The sequence below is a fragment of the Strix aluco genome, chromosome 2 (assembly GCF_031877795.1).
Source record: "Strix aluco isolate bStrAlu1 chromosome 2, bStrAlu1.hap1, whole genome shotgun sequence".
NCBI lineage: Eukaryota > Metazoa > Chordata > Aves > Strigiformes > Strigidae > Strix > Strix aluco.
In genome coordinates this window covers 33,782,640-33,806,320 of record NC_133932.1, presented here as the reverse complement: position 1 = coordinate 33,806,320, position 23,681 = coordinate 33,782,640, and the positions used below count along the sequence as shown (strand labels likewise).

Below are 23,681 nucleotides of genomic sequence, written 5' to 3'. Positions count from 1 at the left end.
TCTCAGCTGACCTAACAAATCTGGCTCCAGTATTAAAGCAAAGCTATCTGCTTAGTTACGTGTCTTCTACTTTGCCAAGTTTCATATGACTTCTTTGAAGGTTTACTCTGTCTTCCAGACTTTGAGTGGTTTAGAACTTGAACATGATGTAAAATACAGTTTCACTGTCAGAATTTATTTTTAATCTCTTTTTTAGCCATTCTTTTGTAAAAGCAATAAACATGTCCTAATTTAAGCAGATGTAATTTTTCTATGTTAACGTTGACATAGTTTTGATCGTCAAGTTCAATACAAAATTAATAGAAGATAAGAAATTGAAAAATAATCAACTGTTCAGCTGGAGTGCATTAATAAGCTACTGTAATAATTTGTTCTAGTTCCAAATGCATGTGAATGAACTTGGGTTTATTTATTTTTTTCATTGACTGAACTTTTGCCTGGTTATTTAAATAGATAGCTGAAATGGTTATCTATCTGTCAATGTCCGGGTCAGAAAAATTGAACATAAATGGTTGTTGGTTTAAACTAGGTCACCTAAAAGGAGACGTTCAAGATCTGGCTCCCGATCTCGAAGGTCACGTCATCGTCGATCTCGATCTCGGTCCAGGGATAGGCGCCGACACTCTCCTAAGTCTCGGTCACAAGAAAGACGTGAACGTGAGAGGGAGAGAGAGCGCAGGTCAAAAGGCCTTCCTCAGATCAAGTCAGAAACTGTTAGTGGTAAGTTTACTCTTTCTCTTTATTGTTGATGTAACTCTGCAAATTCTTATAATACCATTTTTCAGATGCTCAACATCTTGCTAGTTCATATATGGAGTTTTTTTGTCTGTGCCCAATATTTTCTTTAATGAATTCTACAGTTCTGTGAGGTTGAAGATACTATAGTAGATACTATGTCTGTGTAAAATGGAATATTAAGAAGACAGACAGGTATTTTAGAAAAACTGTAAGTGTCAAAGAAATACACTTGTATCTATTAGACTTTTTTTAAAATTTCATGTTGACAAGTCCACTTACCTTCAGTATGTGATATTTTCTCAGAATATCCCAGAAAATAACTCTTAATCTGATGTGTGGGGTTTTAAAAAATTTTTTTTGTTCCTTGGGTTTAATGCTATTTGATGTGGGTTCCAAGACTCATCCAAACAGAACAAAAGTAAACTGTACTGTGATTTCTGTTTTGAACTGTTGTAAAGCTGATAAGAGTTAAATTCACCACACATCCCTGTACTTCCTTTACTTATAGTAGACAATTTGGCATTTTTGGAATATCTCAAAGTCAGAAATATTTTGTCTGTAAAATGAGGAAAGAAAAAGCTGAAACACCATGTTTTTCTTTTCCTTTCTTCAAGACATATAAGGTAAAGCAGATTAAGCAGCAAGAAGTTGAGCACACTATTACAATTTTTCTAATAATTCAATGTTGTGCATCTCTCAAACCTGGAGGGGAGCTTTGACCTGGAACACACACAGACTAATGTTCAGATTTCTGAAATAATCCTGGCTTTGCCTGTGTTTATAGACAAAATGGAGTAGTTGTCATTTGAATATTCCTGGGGAGTGTGGCATCTTCTCTGGAGTTAGCAAGTAAAATGGGAACGTTCTTTTTTTATGTATATGAGGGACAAAAACTAAAGAGTTTTAACTAGCCAAAACCTTGTGGATGACAATACCATGAGTTGAAAAGGACTGCAAAAACTTAGTAGCTGTTCATTAAAAGCTTACCGGCAGTGGTGTAAGATACGCTTTTGCCAACATCTCTCCCAGATTCTGTCACATAATGTGTTTTAGGTTTGCAGTTTTATATCACACAGTGGGGAAGACATAGATGAGTATTAAATGTTGCTATAGTAGTCTTCAGCAAATGTGATACTTTGAGCTCATCTGCTGTTTTATTACCTTGAAGCATGAAGTGAGATAAGCATGTTGCTTACTCTTTTTTGAAAGAAGCAGCTTGTGTCAATAATTTTTCACTGAACTGTAGAAAGAAATGGCATTGAATAGGTCACTAAAGAGGTTAAAAGTTTGGTTGCTCATTGTAGTTGAATTGTCACCACATTCTGGAGGAAAATCTTGCTAGTGCTGGGTGTATCACCGTTAATAATCTAATTATCATCTTGCCAGTAAGTACCATCCATAACTTGTGATGGTGGCCCGTAGCTTGGATTTCATTCTAAGCAGAGTGACTTACCTTGTTGTGAAATACCCACTGTATGTGTTGTGATATTTCATGGAGCATTGTTAGCAGCAAAGCATATTTTTCCTTTTTATGATGATTTGCAGAGCTCATGATCATCAGAACTTGCAGGTCACTTCAATATTAGTTAACTAGAGAGCTTCTTAGTAAGTGTCTTCTAACAGTGATTCTGGTACAGTTGCTGTGATTAGCTGTTAACACAGCTCCAGCTAGGCAAGAAAAGAAGGGTTCTGTCAAAACACTCCTAAAGATTAAAATAACATATCTTATTATTAGCTGGCTTTTTTATTTGAACTATTTTAAAATTACTCTTTTTGACATTCTGGCCTGTGAAATAGGTATTTCCAAGTGTTCTTACAATCTGTTTTAACTCTTTGATTGTAGTTTGTAGTACTACACTTTGGGTAGGACAACTTGACAAAAGGACAACTCAACAGGATGTTGGAAGTCTTTTGGAGGAGTTTGGTCCAATTGAATCAATAAATGTAAGTATAAGTGGTGCAGTGTAAGCTACTTTGATATGCCTTGGTTACAAAAAGTAAAAGCTGTTCAAGACAGCTTTGTTTTTGATACATTCAGAAGAGTCAAGAGCTCTCACTTCCTATGTGGTTGTTTTCTAACATGTACACTCAATTCATATGGCTGCTTTGTAGAAAAACAAGAAGGCAGTTGCTTTAGTTTCTTGCAATTTAAAAATGCTCTTGGGGGTAATACAGAAGATTATCCCATTTTCATAAAAATCATGCTTTCTCTGGAGAGATTTGAATGAGAGGGCTATTAAGATGGGCACAGAATTACATACTGTGCTACAGAGTTCCTTGTCTGCTCCATCTTGTTTGATTATAGAAATGCGGACTCTCCGCTGGTGTTCTTATTTCTTTTGCTTGTTTCTTTTCTGTCATTTTAGTCATAAACATGAACTATTGTTATGTTTTGCTGTATTTATGGATATTTTTATATATAAATGATAGCTGTTCTGGTAGCTATAAGATTTTATTTAAACAAACAAACAAAAAGAAGTTACTGTAATTTTCTTCCTATTCCATAATTTTGTAAAACAACATAGAAGTTTTTTCTCAAATGCATTACACATAATAAAAATTATTACAAAACTGCAGATAAAACTGAATGTGGAGGTGCAGCTGGCAGCTTGTATATAGAATGGAGTATTAGAGTGCCTTGTTTCTTCCAACAGAGTAACTAATTGCCAGACCACAGCGTTTACATGAACATTACTATTTAACAATTTTAAAGGACTAAATATACAAGTCGCCCATATTTTCACATGGAACAGAGTTTAAAACTTTCCACGTAAGAAATTGTGTTTAATTTACTAGAAATTTGTACTTCCAGAAGATGCTGTCTATCTTACCTTCTTAAACTTATGTTCCCTTTCATAGTTCCATAGTCCTTTTTGAAACCGCTGCTGCTGTTCCAGCTTAATGTAATTGAACACCTGTATGTTGTGCATTACTTTGTTGTGCTAGCAAAACCAATTTTTTTTCTTAAAATACAAACAGATGATACCGCCGAGAGGATGTGCCTATATTGTAATGGTTCACAGGCAAGATGCTTACCGTGCCCTACAAAAACTGAGCCGAGGAAACTTCAAAGTCAATCAGAAATCTATAAAGGTATTTCTTGGAAAATGTCAAGCTGTTCTAAAGTTACTGCAATTACTGTAATTCTTTTTCACCTATTTTAGACTTTTGGGTATTTTAGACTTTTATGTATTCTGCATATGGTATTCTGTAGATTTACATGAATGGACCATTTTTCTTGATAATTATTCTTCCTGTTCTGTAATGTGACTAGTGGAACTTGTATCAGCTTCCTTGACAGATTTCCAATAACTGTCTGTTCAACCAACAAAAAAAGGTGTTCATTTAGTCATTACAGTAGAACTGTAACTATGTTTTTCTTGTTGCTGGTTATTTGTCTTATAACTGAGTTTAATTATATATGATAATCCCACAAGGAGTACTAATAAATAAGGAAGAACACATTAATGAGTGAAGTCCCTCCACTTGTAGAACATCATATTAGAGCATGCTGTTGTCCTCTGAAGGGAAACAGAATTAATCTTAGTGACTGGGAACGTTTGAAGAAACTGCCTTCATACATTTTTACAAATTGTGTGCGAGAGGCAAGCCAAAAAATAAGAACTAAGTCTGCTTTAAAAAACCTTATTTCAGACTTTTGTAACTAACCTATTTTTCCTGCTGCTTCAATTAGAGTATTCTTTTTGCTTTTTACCCTCAGATAGATGGTAATGCTGTTCTCTGAGAACTAAACATTAAATCCATTAAAATGGAAACATTTTACTGACTGCATGTATTTTTTCCCCTCCAAGATTGCATGGGCTTTGAATAAAGGAATAAAACCAGATTACAAGCAGTATTGGGATGTAGAATTAGGTGTTACTTACATACCATGGGACAAAGTGAAACCTGAAGATCTTGAAAGTTTTTGTGAAGGAGGAATGTTGGACAACGAAACTCTTAGTCCAGGTAAAGTATTGCTACATCTTTAAATGCTTCTTAAAAATTGTCCTTTGTTCTGGTGTATTGAAGTTGGTGTGGCTGACTTTAATGACGCTGAGGTGCATATAAAATCCTTGAAATGGATGAGAAGTGCAGCACGTGCAACCTGTAGATCAGACAGAGTTTGTAAGCAGTTCGTGGCAGCCCCCCATCAGGTGTTGTGCAGCTGGGCTAAAAATGCACATGGATATCAGGTGACCTGTCAGCTGCACTGGTGTTTGCCCTTGATGCTAATGCATGATGCAAGTGTGTTGTATTTGCTAGTCTTAGTCCCAGAGCCAGCTTGGGGTCTCCTGCAGCCCTGGTTTGTGTGAGGCACCCCTAGCAAAGGAGCCTGTCTTTGGAGTACTTGGGTAGCAATTGAGCTGATGGCAACTTTATAATTTCTAAAAAATGTGCCTGTAGTTTTCACACTTGTGACCTTTTCAGTTCCTTTAGTGAGTCTTGTATTTATAGGAACCTAATAGAATTCCTGTTATTTTGTATGTAAGCAGTGAAAATATCAGGCTACTATGGTCGTATTAAGAAAATCACACCGGTTATAATCAGCAGCTCCAAATCAGTATAGAGTCACTAGTCTTCTGGCTGTTGTGATTTTAAAAGTAATATTAAATGAAAGTAGTACTTAAAAATTGAAATTGCCTTAAGTTTTTTAATTGGTACTCTAGACTTCTGTGTTGGTTTTAACCATTGTGTGGTGTGCTCTCTAGTTACTGAAACGTTGTTTTAGGGTTTTGTCATTCTGTCCAATTTGCCCTAATTAGGTGGTGGTTATTCTAAATAACATCTCTTCATAATAAATACACAAAAATAAGTTGAGTGTGTATTTTAAGTGAAAGTCTAATGAATGATAAACATAACCTCAAGGTGTTCCAGCTTTCTGAGTACTTTTTCCTATAGCGCCTCTTCACTGATCCCTTTTTTCTGCTTAGCTGTCTTTTCCTGGGAAGTTCTGACAAACAATAGGGGCCATATTTCTTCTCTAAAATGAGTTTAAAGCTATATTTGATGTTTCTTTTATTTTTCTGTTATTCTTTATTGCTGTGTTCTCCTTGTTCAAGACTTTAAAATGTTGGGTTTTTTTCAGAAATGACTTCTCAAATTAGTGAAAAAGCTGCTGCCTTCTTGCTCGAGAGCAATGGAACGCATCTGCTAAAAGCTTGTCCCAGAACAGTCTTACTGTTTTTGTTACAGCTGATGTGTTTCAGAGTCCTGGGCATAAACGCTGTCAGTGCAAAGAACTATAATGATTAATGAAAGGAATACATTTACTTGCTATGTTTCAGTAATTTGCTGTACTGTGTTTAAAGTAATTTGGAATTCTCAGAAATATGTTTAAATGCTTAATTCTGTGCTTCTCCTTATCTGAATATTTTCAATTACACCATTTTTGTAAATATCACAAAGCATGGTGGTTTTACATGGCAGTACTTGACTAGTTGTCCATTTCTACTGAGCTGATACATGTATGTGTGGGGTTTTTTTTGCATAGAGTGGAAGGGGATTCCAAAGAAGTCTGAAAATGAAGTAGCTCAAAATGGAGGTGCAGAAGCTACACATAATGAACCAGTGTCGCCTATACCTAAAGCTTTACCAGTTCCAATTCCTGTTCCCATGCCTGCACCAATAACAGTACCTCCTCCACAGGTGAGAGCTGCTTCTCATTTGCTCTGGATATCTAAACAAAAACTTGCTTTAAATAATAATTCAGCATGGCAATACATAAGTTAAAGAGAGGGAGGAAATGCAATGAATGATAACTAGCTGATTTTGTGTGTGTTAGTGCGTGTGTCATGTTGTCCGTGGTTAAAAATGCTCTTGTTAGCAGACTGGCTATGCTGTCAATTTATGAAGATAACTTTCCTGTACCATAAATCGAGTATGCACCTGAAATCCATTATTTGAGTTTCTTCATGTAAAGACCAGAACAGTGTTGTAGAAGAACATTTCTGCGAAGTCACAGTGGCAATGGAAGACTTTAAAAAAACCCAAACCCATTAGGGTTTGGAGCATGTTTTGTGCCCAGCAGGAGCAGAGTGTCTGGTTTGATTTCCCTGAATAGGGATGTAGTTTGCATGTACCAGAACAGCCCTGGGAACTGAGTCAGCACGTGGTTAGTGGGAATGACAGAGGATTTGCTCCAAAACCTCATTGCTGTTCTAATGTTAATGTAGACAGAACGTATGTGTGTCTGCCAGATCTTTATTTGGAGTATTGTAGGACTGTACTTCTAATACCTGCTCTCTCAGTCCCAGGTAAATTATTACCGTAGATTCTTTTTATTAATGGGGTGAATTTCATCCTCTCAATTTTATGATTGCATTTTTTTGTGTTTCCTGATTAATTTTTCTCACTGTTGGCTTAAATAAGCTGTAGACCTGCTAAAATATGCACGTGCCTTTCATGTTTGTTCATATTGTGTATACTCTCTTTGAACAGCCTTTGGGAATTTAATATAAAAATTTTCATACTCTTCTTTTGTTGTTATAATGGTTCTTTAGTCAAAGCTGTATAGTTGTATATTCATTTGCTAAAAGAACACTGAAATTTTACCATTAGTTTAAGTACCGTGTAATAATAATTACTCCCTCTGGTGTTTTATAATCTGTATTTTTTTTTTTAGCTTTACTTACTGAAAGACACATTACTACTTTTATAGTAATAGTTTCTTTCTTGTCATTATTAAAATAGTAGCATACCAATGGTTTTACATCTTGAGAAAAGGTGATATATGAACTACAGTGACAGACACTCAAAAGATCAAGAATTGAAACTATTTGAAGACATACATAATTTAGCCAGTTACATGATTTGAGAATATAGTATGTTGAATTTTGTGTTGTTTTGACACAGAATTCCCCAAATGCTCTAAGGTGTTACTAATAAATGAACACGTAAGTCAAATTTCTAATTTCAGTAATAGCCATTAACTGCATTAAATAGTAGTGATTTTATTTTCCTTAAATCCATGCTGAAAAAGAAAGTGTAAAGAAAAAAACAACCAACTTCAGAATATACTGCGTATGCTGATTGCTTGTCTCAGCCTCATGCGCTTCAGTTTTTTATTATGGCAAAGAAACTTGTGTCTTTCAAATTCAGGCCAGGATCAGAGAACTGTATTTAGTCTTCATCTTTCATTTCACTGTGAACTTTTTCATGCTGTCTTACATTTGACCGATTAAGTTGTCTTCTCTGGCCATAATTTTACAGTAGCTTAATAATTTGTAAATAGTTCTTAAAACTTGCAAATGTAAGTTCAGCTGTGATGATATTGGTGGTGTTAGTAGCAGAAAAAAACCATGTTTTGTAATATACAAATGTGACCTAATACCTGAAGGAAAAAGCTCATTATATTCCACTTCTTTTGTTTAAATAGCTTTGTAGAGTACCATTGCATTTTAATTAGCTGATGTATTTTTGTCCTCTGATACAAGCACAACTGCTTTCATTTGTATTGGGCTTCAGTGTGTGGGACTGTAAGAGGTGGGGAGGTTGTAGTGGAGTGCTGGGTAGCTGCTGCTGCTGTCCAGCCTGGAATGGACATCAGTACAGTGATACAACGTTGCTCAATCCGTCCGTCTGTCTGTCTGGTCCCCTGTTAGCCATGGAAAGCACCCTGCCCACCTGGTCCCTCTGACTGGAGGAGCAGGTTTGATGCGTTCGTATGTCAGAACAGGCTGTCAGTGTTGTCCTGACTCAGGCTGCAGTGACCAAGCATAGGGCTGCCTGACAGACAACCCCAAACAGCTTTGACTGCACGAGTCCCATAACTTACTCTCTGTTTTTCTCACTTCTTGACCTTCCTTTTTATTGTGCTTTCTCCTCCCTTTCTTTACTCCAATCTCCTCCCAAGTAAACAACTCTCCCCTAATTATTTTTTTCCGTGTTGGTCTCAGTTGTGCTGCATCCCTACCCAGATTTGTTATTTATGATACGATTACCTAAGTAATACTGTCCTTGTATGGTATCCTGGAAATGGTTACTTATGCACTGTGGGCCTCACAAGGAAGATCCTTTTTCTCCGAAGATCCCCAGTGCTCCTTTACAGTTATCTGTGAAGTCTGGCTATTGTTCATGAAGCACCCTGTTAACCGCCTGCAAAATCCAGCCATCCCTTATGCCACTACGTGTAACTTGTCAGCTTGTCACATTGTTATCTGTCACATCTGGCAGTTTCTCATGTTGTGTCCAGTAGCTTCTCATGCCCTTAATGCCCTTTCTCATGAAGCCCAACTTCAGGCCAGGGCCTAGTCAGCAGCATTGTGATCTGCCCACAGCCCTAACAGTCGCATGCTTAAAGGTAGATTGGGGAGGAGCTGCATCACTCTTCTCTCTGGTAGAGCCTGAATGGGCCTTCTGTGCTACCCCTGCATGGGCTGGACACAGGGCTGGAGCCTGCTCTGCTGGGCGTGACCTGTGAACCATGTAACTAACTGCAGACTGACCTCCCATTATTGCCGCTATCACCTGGACCCAAGAATGAAACCTCTATGGAGTAAGGCACTTAAAATCAATAACGTCCTTCTAAGAGCGATAGCCTGTGTAGGTAAGTCTGGTTCTTTGGCCTCAACAGAGCACACAGCATCTTCTCAGCCACAGGGTCCTGGGTTGTTAGCAGGAGAGGTGGGATACTTCTGCTGTGTTGTGCTGCTGGAGTGAGCCCTTTTCTTGCCTGTAGAATCAGATCTCTGAGCTGTTGCTGAATCTGGTCCCACTGCTGCAGGTCTGAGTAATCCACCTCAGTGGTCTGCTCTGAGGGTAGGTCTGTGTTTAAGTCATATTGCAGTATCCAAGATCAGCTTAAGTCTGTTTCTTGGCTATTGTGAGTCAGTTTCAGTTAATAGCACTTGTGATATCACTTGTATTGCTGAGGTTTTGGGCAATAGGTGTTCTGTTCTCCTGGCAAAGCTTGGTGTTACCCTACCCAAGCTGCCGTTCTTTTACAGTGAACCGTGGCTCAGGCTTTGCCAGGGTTACACATTGAAGTCCAGGGGGTTTGCTGTGGCCACCCTTTTCCATAAGTTTCCCAAACCAACCCAGAGTCCCTTTTCTTCATTTCATGGGTTTTCACCCAGAAACTAGAGTCCAAGTTGAGTGTGTACCTCCCAAATTTCATGATGTATTTCTCGATCCCACACACTAGGTAACTTGGTCCAACATCCATCCCGTACCCTTCCTATTGAAACTGGCAGACTCCTCCTTTGCAGTCTTCCTGCTGGAGACTCCTGGTGCCCTTAAATATATATTTACTTGTCTTGGAGTACTGTAGGTAGACTGTGCTCCTTTAGTTCACAGGGCCAATGATTCTCCTTCAAGTCTCAATCTGAGAGCTGTGCAGTAAGAAATTGTTGTACCTGGACACAGGCCAAACCCCAAGACGTGTTCATTGAGATGCACCTGGCAGTCTGCATTACAGTTATTGAGAGGTCAGTCATTCCAGTTTCCAATGTTGCTAATAAAATACCAGGTTTTACCGTATTTGTCTCACCATTAATAAAGGGTCTCCCCAGTAGCATTTTTGGTACTTTGTTTTATCCAATTCATTAGCTATTATTCTGACACTGTTCAGCAGTCCTCTGTACTTGTTGTCCGTCAATGTTTATTAGCTATTGGTTCCATCTCTTTAACAAACAGAGAAACTTTATACTTCAAATTGTATTTTAAATTAGATGTTGTGACATTTATGCATAGATTTTTACAGTCTTTCTTCTTTCTGCTTAAAGGAAAGACTTTAATGTGTTACTTACAACTATGTATTAGAGGGCTAACTTTTTAGAAAAAAAATAAGTACAGTGGTTAAGCTTGGATAATTAGGTATGAATATCCTCTAATATGTATCTAAACCATCTTCATTTGATGCTACTTCTATTCTGGTTCCATCATCATATTTTACTATTCATTATACTTTCTTAAGCCACTGCATACACATGCTTCATCCACAGTTTTCTCAGCTTTTAACTACTTAAGAACCGACAGCACTTAGCAAGTTTCCCCTCTTTTTTAAACCTTTTTGCCTTACCGATACTGCTCCTCAGTTCCTTCTGCTGTGTATACACTCTGTACATGAAGCACTTGCTTCACAGGACATTACTGCGATCAACAGATCTGTCACTATGCCTGGCTCATTTTGTAAGCTGTTGTTCTTTGAAGGAGTGCCCTATAAAACAAAAAGACTTACTGAGACTGTTAGGTTACTGTTGTTTTGGAGCACTTTCTAAAGCTTTAACTGTGATTAATGAAACACCTCTATGGTTACTCAATGTTCATCTGGGTAGTCTTGGCCTTATATGGTACCCCTAGATATGCTACCTGTGCACTGTTGGCCTTGCAAGGTCCTAATCCCCTGAAGGTTCTCAGTGCACCTTCTCACTGAAGTTTGGCTGTTCACATAACATCCCCTTAACCACCTGCAGAATCCAGCCATCCCTCATGGTGCCATCTGTAACTTTTGTCATCTTCTCACATTGTTATCTGTCACATCTGGCAATTCCTTGTGCCACATCCAGTAGTTGCTCACATCCTGCTCAGTTAGCTGAACTTCAGGCCAGGGCCTAATCAGCAGGTTATTATAAACCAATAAATAACAATTTAAAACTAAAAATAAAAAGTCTACACTAAAATCTAATGACTTAAAGACTATTGTAATTAATAGATTTTAAAACTCTAATAGTACAAGTGAGCTCAGCTCACTAACCTAGTCATTGGTAAAGAACTTGGAAAGTTTGAAGTGGTATTGGGTGCTTGGCAGTTTTAGCATCTTCTCCAGGTTTAAGGAGAATATTTTGCTTACTTTGGTTTAGTGCCACTTCTTTCAGTTCTGAGAATAAAACAGTAAAGGCTTTTCCTTCTTTACTCTAGAAATAAAAAGAGTCATGGAAGGGTCTTGGTGTAGTAGTTCTGAAATTTTGATGGTCATGGAGGCGAGTCAGTTACAATCACTTCAGTTTTAAATGCAGAGCGTATTTTGATTAAACTTTTTTTTCCTTTTGATTCCCGCACATTTAATGTAGTTTTTACAGCAAGCTCATAAATATGAGTCTAAGGACCAACTTAATTTAAATCAGTTTTCATTCAGAGCTTGATATAAATCAAAATTAAAGTAAAATAATTAGGAAACAATAGTCACTCTGATATACAAACTCAGGTAGCGAAAAAGAAAAAAGAAAGTGTTTTTAATTGCTCCAAAGTTGTGTGCATTATAATGAATCATGCTGGATGGTAAAATCAATTCCCGCTGCTGTGTAAAGGGTATATTTAGATGAGTTACCAGCATGCATTAATATCCATTTACCACAGAGAATAACATTATCTTTAAGAACAAAGGCAAATAAGATCGATGTTGATATTTTAAGTTGTAGGAGTTCTTTGACTGCTAATTAGATCAGTTATGTAAGTCACCCTCTTGCAGAGTAATTTAAGGTAGCTTAATTTTTCTTGTTTTGATGGACAAAGCCCAGAAGACAGCAGTCCACAGCTGAACAACAAATAATCCAGTAGGTCTAGAGGTAACATTTTTCCTCTTCCTTTTTTCTTAGGTTCCACCACATCCATCAGGTCCTCCAGTGGTCGGTGCACTCCAACCACCTGCTTTCACAGCACCTTTAGGAATCCCACCTCCTGGATTTGCTCCTGGAGTGCCACCACCACCGCCACCTCCATTTTTACGTCCTGGTTTCAACCCAATGCATTTACCCCCAGGTACATTTATATATTTTTAGGAATATTAAGTCCTTTTTTTAACCACATATCAAATAAAAGCATCTGCCATGTAAACTGCACAAGTATGTTTTGGTAAAGTGATACTCACTGTTAATACATACTTTTTTTATAGGCTTTCTTCCTCCTGGACCACCACCACCTATAACTCCTCCAGTATCTGTTCCTCACACTCCGGCAGTAAACATCCCAAATTGTAAGTGTTTAAATCTTGGGCAAGTGGCAGTAGAAGGAAGGTATCGTGCAAGCAGAAAAGCTGACTCTTTTTTTTTTTTTTTTTTTTTTTTTTTTTTTAATATGTCAATGCATTGTTTCTTAGCTACAGCAACTGGTGTGAATGAAGACACTACAAAAGATTCATCTGTAGGAAATCCCATCCCAACAGTGGTTTCTGGATCCAGAGGGAATGCTGAAACTACCGATAGTTCCAAAATATATGGGACTGTTCCACCTCCTGTAGCACCTACTAATGTACCTGCTCCTGTCACACAAGCTATTCCACTTCTTGGTAAGTTCATTTTGGATATATTCTTCTGTTTATTGTTCTCTAAATTTAAAATATGATTTTGATTTTGCTATTGACTTACAGTTCATGGGAAAGTGAAGCAGATTTTTCTAAACTTGTTGAAATTTCTGCCCTTCTGCCGGCTTTTAAATCATTTTTAGAGGCTTGATTTTGCACAGAGGGAGCAGTAATTTTTTTTTTTTATTATTGAAATCTGTTTTCTGAAGAAACAAGCGTTTTGTAATGATGGAACGTTTAAGTTACAAATTCAGGACAGAATGAAATGCTCTCTACTTTTAACAAATTGAGGCTTTTACCATATAGAAAATTAACTTACAACAGAATGTCTGTATGACATATGAACTCTGGTTTAGACTCAACTATTACATGTGTAAAATTAACTCACAGAGAAACAGTATTTTTTATAGTGTGTTTTTTAAATCTGTGAAAATACGGTATACTTTTTATGTATGGAATAAATTATTTTAATAAAATGAAAAAACAAAAGCTTTTATTCAGCCCTGCAGTATTATAGGTTTTGAAACCTTTTAAACAGTATGCTACCTTATTTAAATATTACAAAATGGTATTTTGACTAGCAAAACCAAGATAACTTTGGATATCTTACATAAATTTCTTTTCACAATATATGAACTAGATCAGATTTTTGAAGAGTGTATATTGTTTCATGTTACAGAGGTCTGCTAAATATTTTATTTTAGAATGGCCTTGTATGGGTCACTCAAGATTATACTCAAGAGACTTGTTTCCTAGAAATTTTAATTACATTATTACATTTATGGGATTTCAGACCTCTAAATGAGAGCCTAACAACTGAATGAAAGATAATTTTGTTTCAGTGTGTTTCTACCCAGAACGTTTTCAGTATACACTGAAAAAACACAGATACTTGTCTCCCTGAGAGGTTACTGCTCTATTGGATTTAATGGCTAAATTTTCCAGACATGACTAGTGATTTTTGGAATCTTTCTTGGAAACTCAAAATAAGACCCTTTTAAAAGACATTTTTCAAAGTGAAGAGCTGCTTCTCTCTGAAAATAAGTCTGCTTTTTAAAATCTATCAAAGCAGATACGCAAAACCAGCTAATTGTTTTAGAGTTATCTCTGGAAAACAGAGAAAAGCTTAAAAAAAATTCTGCGGTGACACCATGCATTGAGAGAATTTTGTAGTGATGAGGAGTATCAGAGTATACATTTAAGACATTCCCATCTTAATGATGAAGTTACACTTTTCGTAATTGAAATACAGTATTACCAGATTTTTGAAGTGTTATGGTACTGTATCTTGTATGGCTTAACTTCAGCTTTTTATTCCAAGCCTTTGGAATGTATTAAGTTACTCCGCAGTTTGCTGTATTGCTATACACATAAGAAAAAGGTTTTACAAAATCAAGAGTGGAGTGAAGTAAATTCTATACCCGTATTAGTTACTGGGACAGTAGGGTTTTTTTTATTCTTACACGTTCAAGGAAGCTAAATTTGATAAATCTGAAGATCAAGAACTAGCCTTTGTTTTTACTCACTTGTTTACTGAATAGTTCAGGCAGATAAAGTTGTCCATGCAGTCAGAGTGACTTCTCTCAATGTTCAGTCTCATCAACAAGGGGATAGGAGAATTTTTTTTTATAAGATTGCATGTGTGAGCTTACAGAGTAGTCCTGAAGTAATAGCTTAGAGATCTATGTGTTTACTTAAGTAATAGCATTTTATGTTGATGAGTGTCTTATTTCAAGAAGTTGTTATTTACAGTCAAGGATTTAATGTAAAATCCTTCAATCCTGACACTTCAGAGTTAAGGGGGACTGTTCACAATCTGATATAAGATACAAGAAAAACAGAAGAAACAGATTATAATATTTTACATGATTAAAGATAAAAGATTAATATCAGTTGTTTTTGCTTTTAAAACTTTTCAGTAAGTTAACAGAGATGAAACTGTCTTCTTAAAACCACTTTGATTCACTTATCAATTGAGCTTAGCTCTGTGTGTGAGAGTCCAGATCTGGTCTCTCCTTAGGCTGGAAGAAAAACTTGAAAGAGGTGATGTTTTCCACGACTCATGCTGATCTAGATAGTGAAGAGGTGTCCCTTGAAGTTTTGACTTCCCCATCCTCTGAGTTCAACAGCTGGCCAGGCTGCATCGTCATTCCTTCCTTTCCATTCTGTGTGTCAGGTTTTGCTCCTGGGGAAATCAAAGCATGGGAAATGGAGTGTGCCAGGGTTTCACCATGTGTGCGGACGTGAGATGCAATCTACATATGCATCCCGGTCCTGGAGCCCAGAAGTACTTGCTGGCTTGACAGTTTAAACGTAGCCTTAGTGCCTGACCTACAGTCTTGTACAGGTCAGAGGCAAATGAACTGAACAAAGTGATTGAGTAGGTACGGCATCACCCTGAGTTAGCCATGGGAAAGTGCAGACAAAGGAAATCAGATGCTTCAGACTAAAGGACCTGATGTGCAAAAGTATATGGTTTAGCCTTTTGAATAGAGATGACTGCTCGTGTGACTGGTTTCTCACGAAGTCCTCAAACTGCTCGTTAAACATACCCATGATGTGGCTCTCCAAGCTGAGATAAGAAGGTGGAAGAAAGATTTGTTTGACAGCATCATGAAATATGTCATGAGGACTCTCCTTGGGGAAACAGGGATGAAGGGGCTTGAGTAGTGTAACATGAAGAATGAAGAAATGTTCTTCGGATATTTGGGCAGGATAGAAGAACTTACTTCAGCAGGCTGAATTCAAGGAATGAAGATTGCTCTGAAGAGACTGTCAAAGAAATCTAAACCTTGCTTGAGAACACCTTATGTAATCTGTACAAATGCAGGAGCTCTTTTCTAATTTTTGTAACTTCAAAATGAAGCTTATCTGTTCAGTTTTTATATGGAAGATATGTTACAAAGTAATTCTAAATTGATTATTGTAAGATATCATATGCTTTCTTAGTAATGTAAGTTACGTTCTGTTTCATCTCCACTAATTTCATTCATTCCTCCAATGTAATTTTTTCATCACTTCCAACAAAGACATGTTTGTGCTTCAGAGGAGTGATCCCTCGTGGACATTGTGTCTGAATTTTTTTGTGCTTATTTCTAAAAACCACCCTCAGGTTGTTTTTATTTAGTTGTATCTTTGATCGTATTCGCTGCTGTTATAGCTTCTTGTTCTTAATTTGAACAAGATTATCCAGACTGTAACTGGTTTTGTGAGTGTGCGCTCATATGTCATTTTTTTAAGTGATCTGCAAAGCAGATATTTTTAGACTCCTTTTACATGTGCATATTGCAGAAAGTGACAGGCTTTTAAATCATTTTTGATTTGCCAACTTGTTCTTAGTGTTGAGCAAATGCTGTAATTTGGACCAGTAATAAACTGCTGTTGCAGATGCTATGTTTTGAATATTCAGATTCTGTGATCTATTATCTTGATTAAATACACCATATTGCAGTTTGTAGGTTCTGATCTAGTGCTTTTTACCAAAATTCCTATAACGATAATTACATATTATCAAAGATTAATTATACTGTAGTTCTCATCGAACTTGGTATTCGTTTCCTGTTAATGCATGCTGAGTTATTCTTTCTCCCTTGCTGGTTTGTTCTTAAGTAACTACCTGCTCTTTTTGTAATCTGCATTAAATTATAAAAGACAGACTACAATATTCTCTGAGCTCATCAGAGTATTACTATATTAGAAAGTGGATGCTTCTTTCACAGGAGGGATGAGCTTTTTATTAATACAGGATACGAACAGGGATAAACCTAATACATTTCCAGATTTCTTGTGATAGCCCATTTTAAAAGCACAACAAACACTGCATGTTTGCTACTTATATATATGACTGTTGCTTTCATAATACTATGGGATGAGAATTCAGAGGTAAGGGAGCATGAACTCTCAAGCACCATTCATGGAATTCAGTTTTGCCTTGATGATTCCCTTGACCTGGATCAGTTTAGTGTTTATGTTTTATAAAGCAGGAGTTTTAGAAATCTCAATACCACTAACCAACACTGTACACATAATGTAGTTTGACTTACATCCTTGTTTAAGCATCTTACATGAATAGGAGCAAGCTCCTACAGGCTTCAGTGATGGACAATGACTACCCTAAAAAATGTTGGTATTTATGGCAAGTTATTTAAGCTGTGAAACGATATTTAGTCTCTTATGTTCAGGCTTCTATCTTTACAGTCTTGGCCTGGTCTAAAGGATTCTGTATCAAACTCCAGAAAAAGACACAAAGACTTACAACATTGTCTCTCTTTCAAGAATTTCCTGGTAGTATTTCATATTCTAGTTTTAAGATGCAGCATTCCCCACTGGAGAACGATAGAAGGATTAAGGTGACATGCTAAATGTTGCAGAACATCAGCATCAAACTCAAAGCGTAAACCTTTATCTGGAATCGTAAGCTTTTGATTTCTTGTTCTCATATATATTTTCATCATATTTGCAAAGGAGGTGTATTTGAAGCAGGATTGCTCTGTCAGATACAGAAAACACCATTCCTCTACTTGCTTTCTTATAACAGCACAGCTGAGAAGTAATTTAACAGATTATAAGAGACACTATAATCACTTAGTGAGCAGAGTTCACTTAAAAAAATTAATAAATCAGATGCTACACTTCTCAGTTACATTAGCATTTGTAACACTGATAACTATCACAAGGGAACATGGGATTTGTCCAGCCAGAAGAGAAGATAATCAGAAATGGAATTACTATGACACAGAAATCTGGCTTTTTACCTAATTTATCAAAACCGTAAGGATGACTCCTGTGACCTCTCTGGAGAGAAGACACTTCTTCAGGACAGCTTTAGCATTTTGGGCTGTGTCTTACGAGTAAAGTGAAATTATGAAATTTGTAACACTGTGTGATTGTTCTTGCACCTGTGAAACAACACTCGTGGTTGGCGATGGGTTTTCCTAGTACACTTGCATCTGCATTCTTCATTGTAAACACTCTTCGCGAGTTCTGAGGACCTTTCGCTATGCATCACTGGTAAAAGTTACAAATAAAAATAAGTTGTGAAAGCAATTATATTCTTACACATTTGGACAGAACAACATACCAGGTGTAAGGTCTGAGGATTATATTTCCAGTATTAAAAGCCATGTCTTTTATTAAAAGCCATGTCTTGGCCAAGTTAAGCAGAATAAGCAGCTGGTGGAAGGGATGGTTGTATTCCACACCTGTAAGCAAGAAGACAAGGTTAGCTACTACAAAAAGGCTTGCAGTTATGAACAAATGAATAAAATACAGGCTGGGGCAGATAAATTCCATCACTCACCTGTACAGGTATGAGATGGTCATTAAATCACTTTATTGTTTCTTTAGGAGCTCTGGTACCTCTTTTCAAGTTTGACAAACTATTTAAATTTTACATACTGTTGTCCCCTATATAAGAGAAGGGGCTTTACATTTTCCTAGACATTGCATGTGCAATCTGTACCACTAATTTTACTGAGAATTTTCAGTAGACTTGGATGTGGTTTTGGACAGGTCTTTGAGAGTAAACTTTTAACTGGTGCCTGATTTGTCAGCACAGCAAGGAAACTCTAATAGTTCTTTTTACAGCCTCAGAATTTGAGTGCACTGATTTAAAATTAAAAGTGTTCAGCTGCCCTGCTGATGCAGTCCAGATTGAAAGAGAACGAGCCTCAGATACTGTTACGCTGCTTCTGTGCTGCATTTTGTGTAGAACTAAGGTTGAAAAATTAAATTACTCGTACTTGTGAAATTTAAAAAAACTTTTCACACTTGCCTCACGTTCATGCTGTTGTAACCCACATCTACTCTGCTGCTATAGAGCAGAAGCAGTTTATCCTCTTCAGCTCATTAGATCTGTTATTCTTTTCTGCCTTATTTTTAATCTCTGGAAGAATTTACTTATCAACAAAAATATCTGCAAACCTCAGAATTCAGCAAAGTAACATTCTTGGAAGATATCATTAGCCATATGTCTGTCTCGTCAGATCTGTAGTAGTAAGTCATGAGAGGAGTTTAAACTAGGTGATTTACAGCCCTGGTTATGAACAGGAGGAGGGGGAGGGCTGTGAATTTTAAAGTTAAAAAGGAGGAAAAAAAAACCAAACCCAAACAGAAAAAATACCCTGTTGCTGCTGGAACATTTCTTTCAAAGAGTGTGACCTATCAAGCTGTGTCTTAAAAGTGACTGCTTGGAAGGGAAGGTAAGGTGATACCATGGACCGGAAGAATATTCACATCTTTATTACCTGAGTCCTCCTGATCGGCAAAATGTAATTTCCTTCTAATATGAATATAAAGAGCACTTAGATAAAAAAGTTTCTGTTAGAGATGTTCTTAAGTGCAAGAAGTGGTATGGTGAAAGGGCAGCACGTATGTTCTTCAGAAGGCTCAGGCATGTTTTGGATAAAATGCTAAACGAATCAGATGGAGGAAGAGGGAAGCTACATCAGCTGAATGGAAGGTTATTGGGGATGGCTGCTCCACTGGGCTCATTAGGCTGAAATCAAAGTGCAGATTTCACTGAGGACACTGCCAGGTATTTAATTCTAGTATTAATTCACATAGCTATTTCACATTCTAGTTTTACTCAGGACAGGACTTAGAAAGTTTTACATAATCTGCATTCTTAACTTTAATTTTTATTAATATACATGGAAATAAAACATTATTTATAGTCTCAACAAATTTATAAAGGAACGCAGGATGGATTAGGACAGATTTGCGCTTGTTCTGCTGCCAACTGTTGATTCTTTTAAATTTCAGTTTGGGAGTTTTTAAAAAAACACATGCTTTCTCAGATATGGAGCTTATTTTCAGGTAAATAACTGCTAGTGAGCAGAAAGAGCAGACAGGTCCAGTATAAAGGCTGCAGAGAACATGAAACAGTAATGTTACTAGTTCAGACAAAAGGAGGCACATGAGATAAGCTGGCACATGCTTACTGGTATGAAGTCCTCATCTGGAGCTTGGTAATCCTCGTTCATTTTGGGTTGTTGTGTTGATGTTAACAACAAGGGCTGAGCTTTCTCAAATGGTATGTTTTGAGAGTTAAATTCTTTTACTCTTATGCAGATCATGCTAAAAACAACAGTCCAGGAATAAAAACGGAAAACAGTTGGTGTTGGATATGTGCTATAAAGGATGGAAATTTGTATTTAAAAAAAAAAAAAATCCAGAAATTACCTGTTGTGTTTCCTTTTAGTTTACATTGCAAGGTTTATGCTGCTAAAAGTTTATTGTATCCCCTTTCTCTGGAACAGTAAATTAAACTCTGCGATTTCCCACTCCTACTCCAGCCCTGGTCCGACCTTACCTCTCCCTTCACAGCTTACTGTATTGGCTGCCTCTTCTGCACGTTCAAAATCACGTTGATGACCAGTTCAAATCTCAGGCATTTTAGCCTGATATGATTTTGCTGATGTTTGTAATAGAGGAGTAATGTTTTAAAGCTAACTAGAGGAGGTGAGGTGGCTTTAATTAGAAGCGTAGGTAGCACAACCAATGAGGAAGGTGTTTCACCAGCAGTCAGCTAGCAAAGCAAGGCACTGAGCAGGAGATCAGGAAGAGCTCTGAGCTGCAAAATGGCAATGGGTTATTCACAAAAGGAAGCTTTTAGGACAAGTGACTAGTTACTACTATTGCAATATTAGTTATTTCTAGCATGACACAAACTTCAGTTTGAAGGCGATGCTCTCCTTACAGTATGCAAGCCAGCACAGGAGGTTTTGCAGGCTGCTCTGTTTCCCCCCCCCCCCCCCCCCCCCCATTTTGGTGTTACTCATTTAATGAGATAATTTCCGAATGTTTTTGAAATGATGAAAATGCTTTTTTCCCCTCCTGCCAGTCTCTGATTTTACTTTGTGTGTGTGTGTTTGTTTCAGGCACTCAAGGAGTTGCGCCACCCCCGCCAGCCCCTGTTGTTGGGTTGCAGACTCCATCCACCGGCCTCTTGGGTGCCCGGCCTGGTTTGATACCACTGCAGCGACCGCCAGGAATGCCACCCCCTCCTCTGCAGCGGTTCCCCTTGATGCCACCACGACACATGCCTCCCCACATGATGCACAGAGGGCCCCCGCCAGGGCCAGGGGGCTTTGGGATGCCTCCCCCCCATGGAATGAAAACCCCCTTCCCACCGCCGGGTCACTTTGTGAGACCTGGAGGGATGCCGGGAAGCGGGGGGCCGGGCGGACCCGAGGATAACAGAGATGGGAGGCAGTTTAGGAATGACAGGCAGACGTTCACGCCTAACAGAGACCAGGAAAGGTTTGGAAGGAGATCTTTCGGGAATCGGGTAGAAAACGATCGTGAGCGCTATGGTAACCGCAACGATGACAGAGATCACGAGCGACTTGGTAATCGTGACAGGCGAGACTGGGGACGAAGAAGCCCTGAGCGTGACAGACACAGAGACTTGGAGGACAGAAACAGGCGGTCCAGTGGCCATCGAGACAGAGAGAGAGATTCGAGAGATAGGGAGTCTCGTAGAGACAAGGAAGAAAACCGAGGAAAAGAAAAACCGGAGATGACAGACAGGGCAGATGGCGACAAAAACCACGAATCTCATAGCGGCAAAATGGAAGATGCAGACATTGTTTCAGAACTTGCTGCGGGAGAGTCTGAACCTACAGGTGTAAAACCTGTTGAAGAGTTAACATCGGAGGCTACCTCATCTGTGGAACAAGCAGAAAAGGATATGGGCTCAGTGGCGGAGGCGCCTCGCTAGCGACTGGAAGTTGTCGAAAGACGACAGTGACATTTGTTGGAGTGTAGAGCTTTAGAGTTGTACAGTCTGCTGTATTATATTTGCTTCTGCTTTTATCACAGCCCCTCAGTAGTTGGCGGGGAATTGTAAGCAATTTGATTGCTTCCCTTCTATTTAAAATAGCCACAACATAACACAAAATACTGAAGATATGATTAAAATATTACCCATTTTTGCTGTAACTTTTTTAAAGTTTTGACTTTAAAAAGTTTACAAATCAGAAGTAGAAGTGCTTTCTATTTTTTTTTTAATTTAAGAAAAGGTAACGGTGAAAGCTCCTCAAAACAATAGGGATGTGTTTTTAATAAACTCTATTTTCGTAACAAACTTTAACGTGTGCTATTCTTCCTACACTGCACTGAAGTGGAAAAGGAGTGTTCAACATCTTAAAGTCTGAACTGTTAATGCTGTACTGGAGTCTAAATTAGACTGTTTTGTTTATATTTGTTAAAAGAAATACATCTGTTTGTGTAGCTATTCACAGAAGCAAATTTTTATTTGTAATAGTCATCTTGATTTTTAGATTGCTGCATTTTAATGATCTACTTGACCATACTAGGTAAAAGCTAGTGGTTTTAAAATGTTAATTAATTGAAGAGTTAACTGTTTAGTGTTTGCAATGCAATCATTTTTCTTTTTTTTTTTCTTTTTCCCCCCCTCCAACTGGTTCTGTGGTAAATGTTGCCCTAATTAGCCTTTTTTTTTTTTTTTAAAGTGGACACCTCCAGACATACTTAGCCTGCTCTGCTTGTGATGTTATAAAATTACTGTGTGGTGGGCCAGGAAGCACACCAGTTCAGCATCTTTTGTACTTGTTATTCATTGATGCTTTTTGAAAAGTGGGGTGAAAGAGAAATCAAAGACACCAAAACACAATATAAAATGCTATTTTTTTTAAATGGGGCTGGGAAAAGAAGGGAGGCGGGAGGGTGTGTGAGGATTTTAAAATGCTGCCTCTTCATTCACACGAATCTGGGCTGCTACTGTTGGCTGTGTTAACGATGTCTACCTCCTGTAACCCTGCAAGAGGTAGGTTTAAAACTTTTACCCACCTAGTCTTGTACCTATTGGACTGATGGACAAAGAGTGCATTTTCTTGTATAAGTTTTACCATCTTCTGTCCATATCACTTCAGTAATTCTGTCAAATTTTAAGAGGGCAAATACTAGTTTTTGGTGGCCGGCCCTTCAGGCACAGAGATTTGAAACACGGCCACGCTGCAGCGAGTGGAATCAGAGCCCCAGCAGTTCTGCCCTGAAATGCACTCGCTCGTCGATCGGCCACGCACCAGGCTGCCAGGCTCAGTTGAAGCTTGTTTAATTCTAGAAACAGTGGAAAAAGTGTATGAATCCTGTGCATATTTAAATTTTTTCTTTTTTTCTCCTTGATATAGGTGTGTTCTACTTTTAAAGTTGTTTTTTTTTCCCTGAGTGAAGGGCAGCTGCTTTCTTACATCAGTACTTTTTCATAGCTGCTCTGCAGCAAAGGGAATTTTTTCTGGGGGAGGGAGGGGGGTGGGAGGGAAAGCAAATGAGTTACGGACTGGGGAGAGGACATATATTTTTATGTTCTTGCAATAGCAGAATAAAGAGAGAAAAAAAACTGTTTACATACTTGTAGTGAACTCAACTTCCATGTGTTAAAACTTGTGTCCTTAATGTTTGTTTCATGCTGGGCCAGCAGAACTAACTTTTTTCATACAAAGCCAGACACTTATGTCTTACGTTTAAGACTTGTCTTAGTAAAAACTGCCATAATTCTGTTAAGGAGGTAGGAATTTTTTTTAATGAATACACTTTTATTAAAAGGTCTGAAGACAAGAATGAGAGAGATGGAAGGCTTATCTGTTCACACAAATGCCACCTCACATTCTCTCCATTTCCCCTATTAGGAATTTGAAAACAAAGCCTAGGAAAACCTTGGATGTCTTTTGCCAAACAA

At 37.8% G+C, this 23,681-nt stretch overlaps 1 protein-coding gene across 6 annotated transcripts in view; it reads left to right on the top strand.

The window, feature by feature from the left end:
- SCAF4 (SR-related CTD associated factor 4) overlaps positions 1–23,502 on the top strand; it is a 47,984-nt gene extending 24,482 nt beyond the window's left edge. For 5 of the 6 annotated variants that reach the window (XM_074814206.1, XM_074814203.1, XM_074814205.1 and 2 more), the window contains 9 exons: positions 530–720; positions 2,582–2,682; positions 3,718–3,831; positions 4,551–4,707; positions 6,233–6,387; positions 12,276–12,438; positions 12,572–12,652; positions 12,776–12,964; positions 20,860–23,502. In XM_074814206.1, the coding sequence (XP_074670307.1) occupies positions 530–720; positions 2,582–2,682; positions 3,718–3,831; positions 4,551–4,707; positions 6,233–6,387; positions 12,276–12,438; positions 12,572–12,652; positions 12,776–12,964; positions 20,860–21,701 (1,993 nt within the window). In that variant the 3' untranslated portion in view covers positions 21,702–23,502. Of the gene's footprint in view, positions 1–529; positions 721–2,581; positions 2,683–3,717; positions 3,832–4,550; positions 4,708–6,232; positions 6,388–12,275; positions 12,439–12,571; positions 12,653–12,775; positions 12,965–14,999; positions 16,430–20,859 lie in introns of those variants that run through there. The other variant, XM_074814207.1, reaches the window with a different exon arrangement.
- The last annotated feature ends 179 nt before the right edge of the window (positions 23,503–23,681 follow it).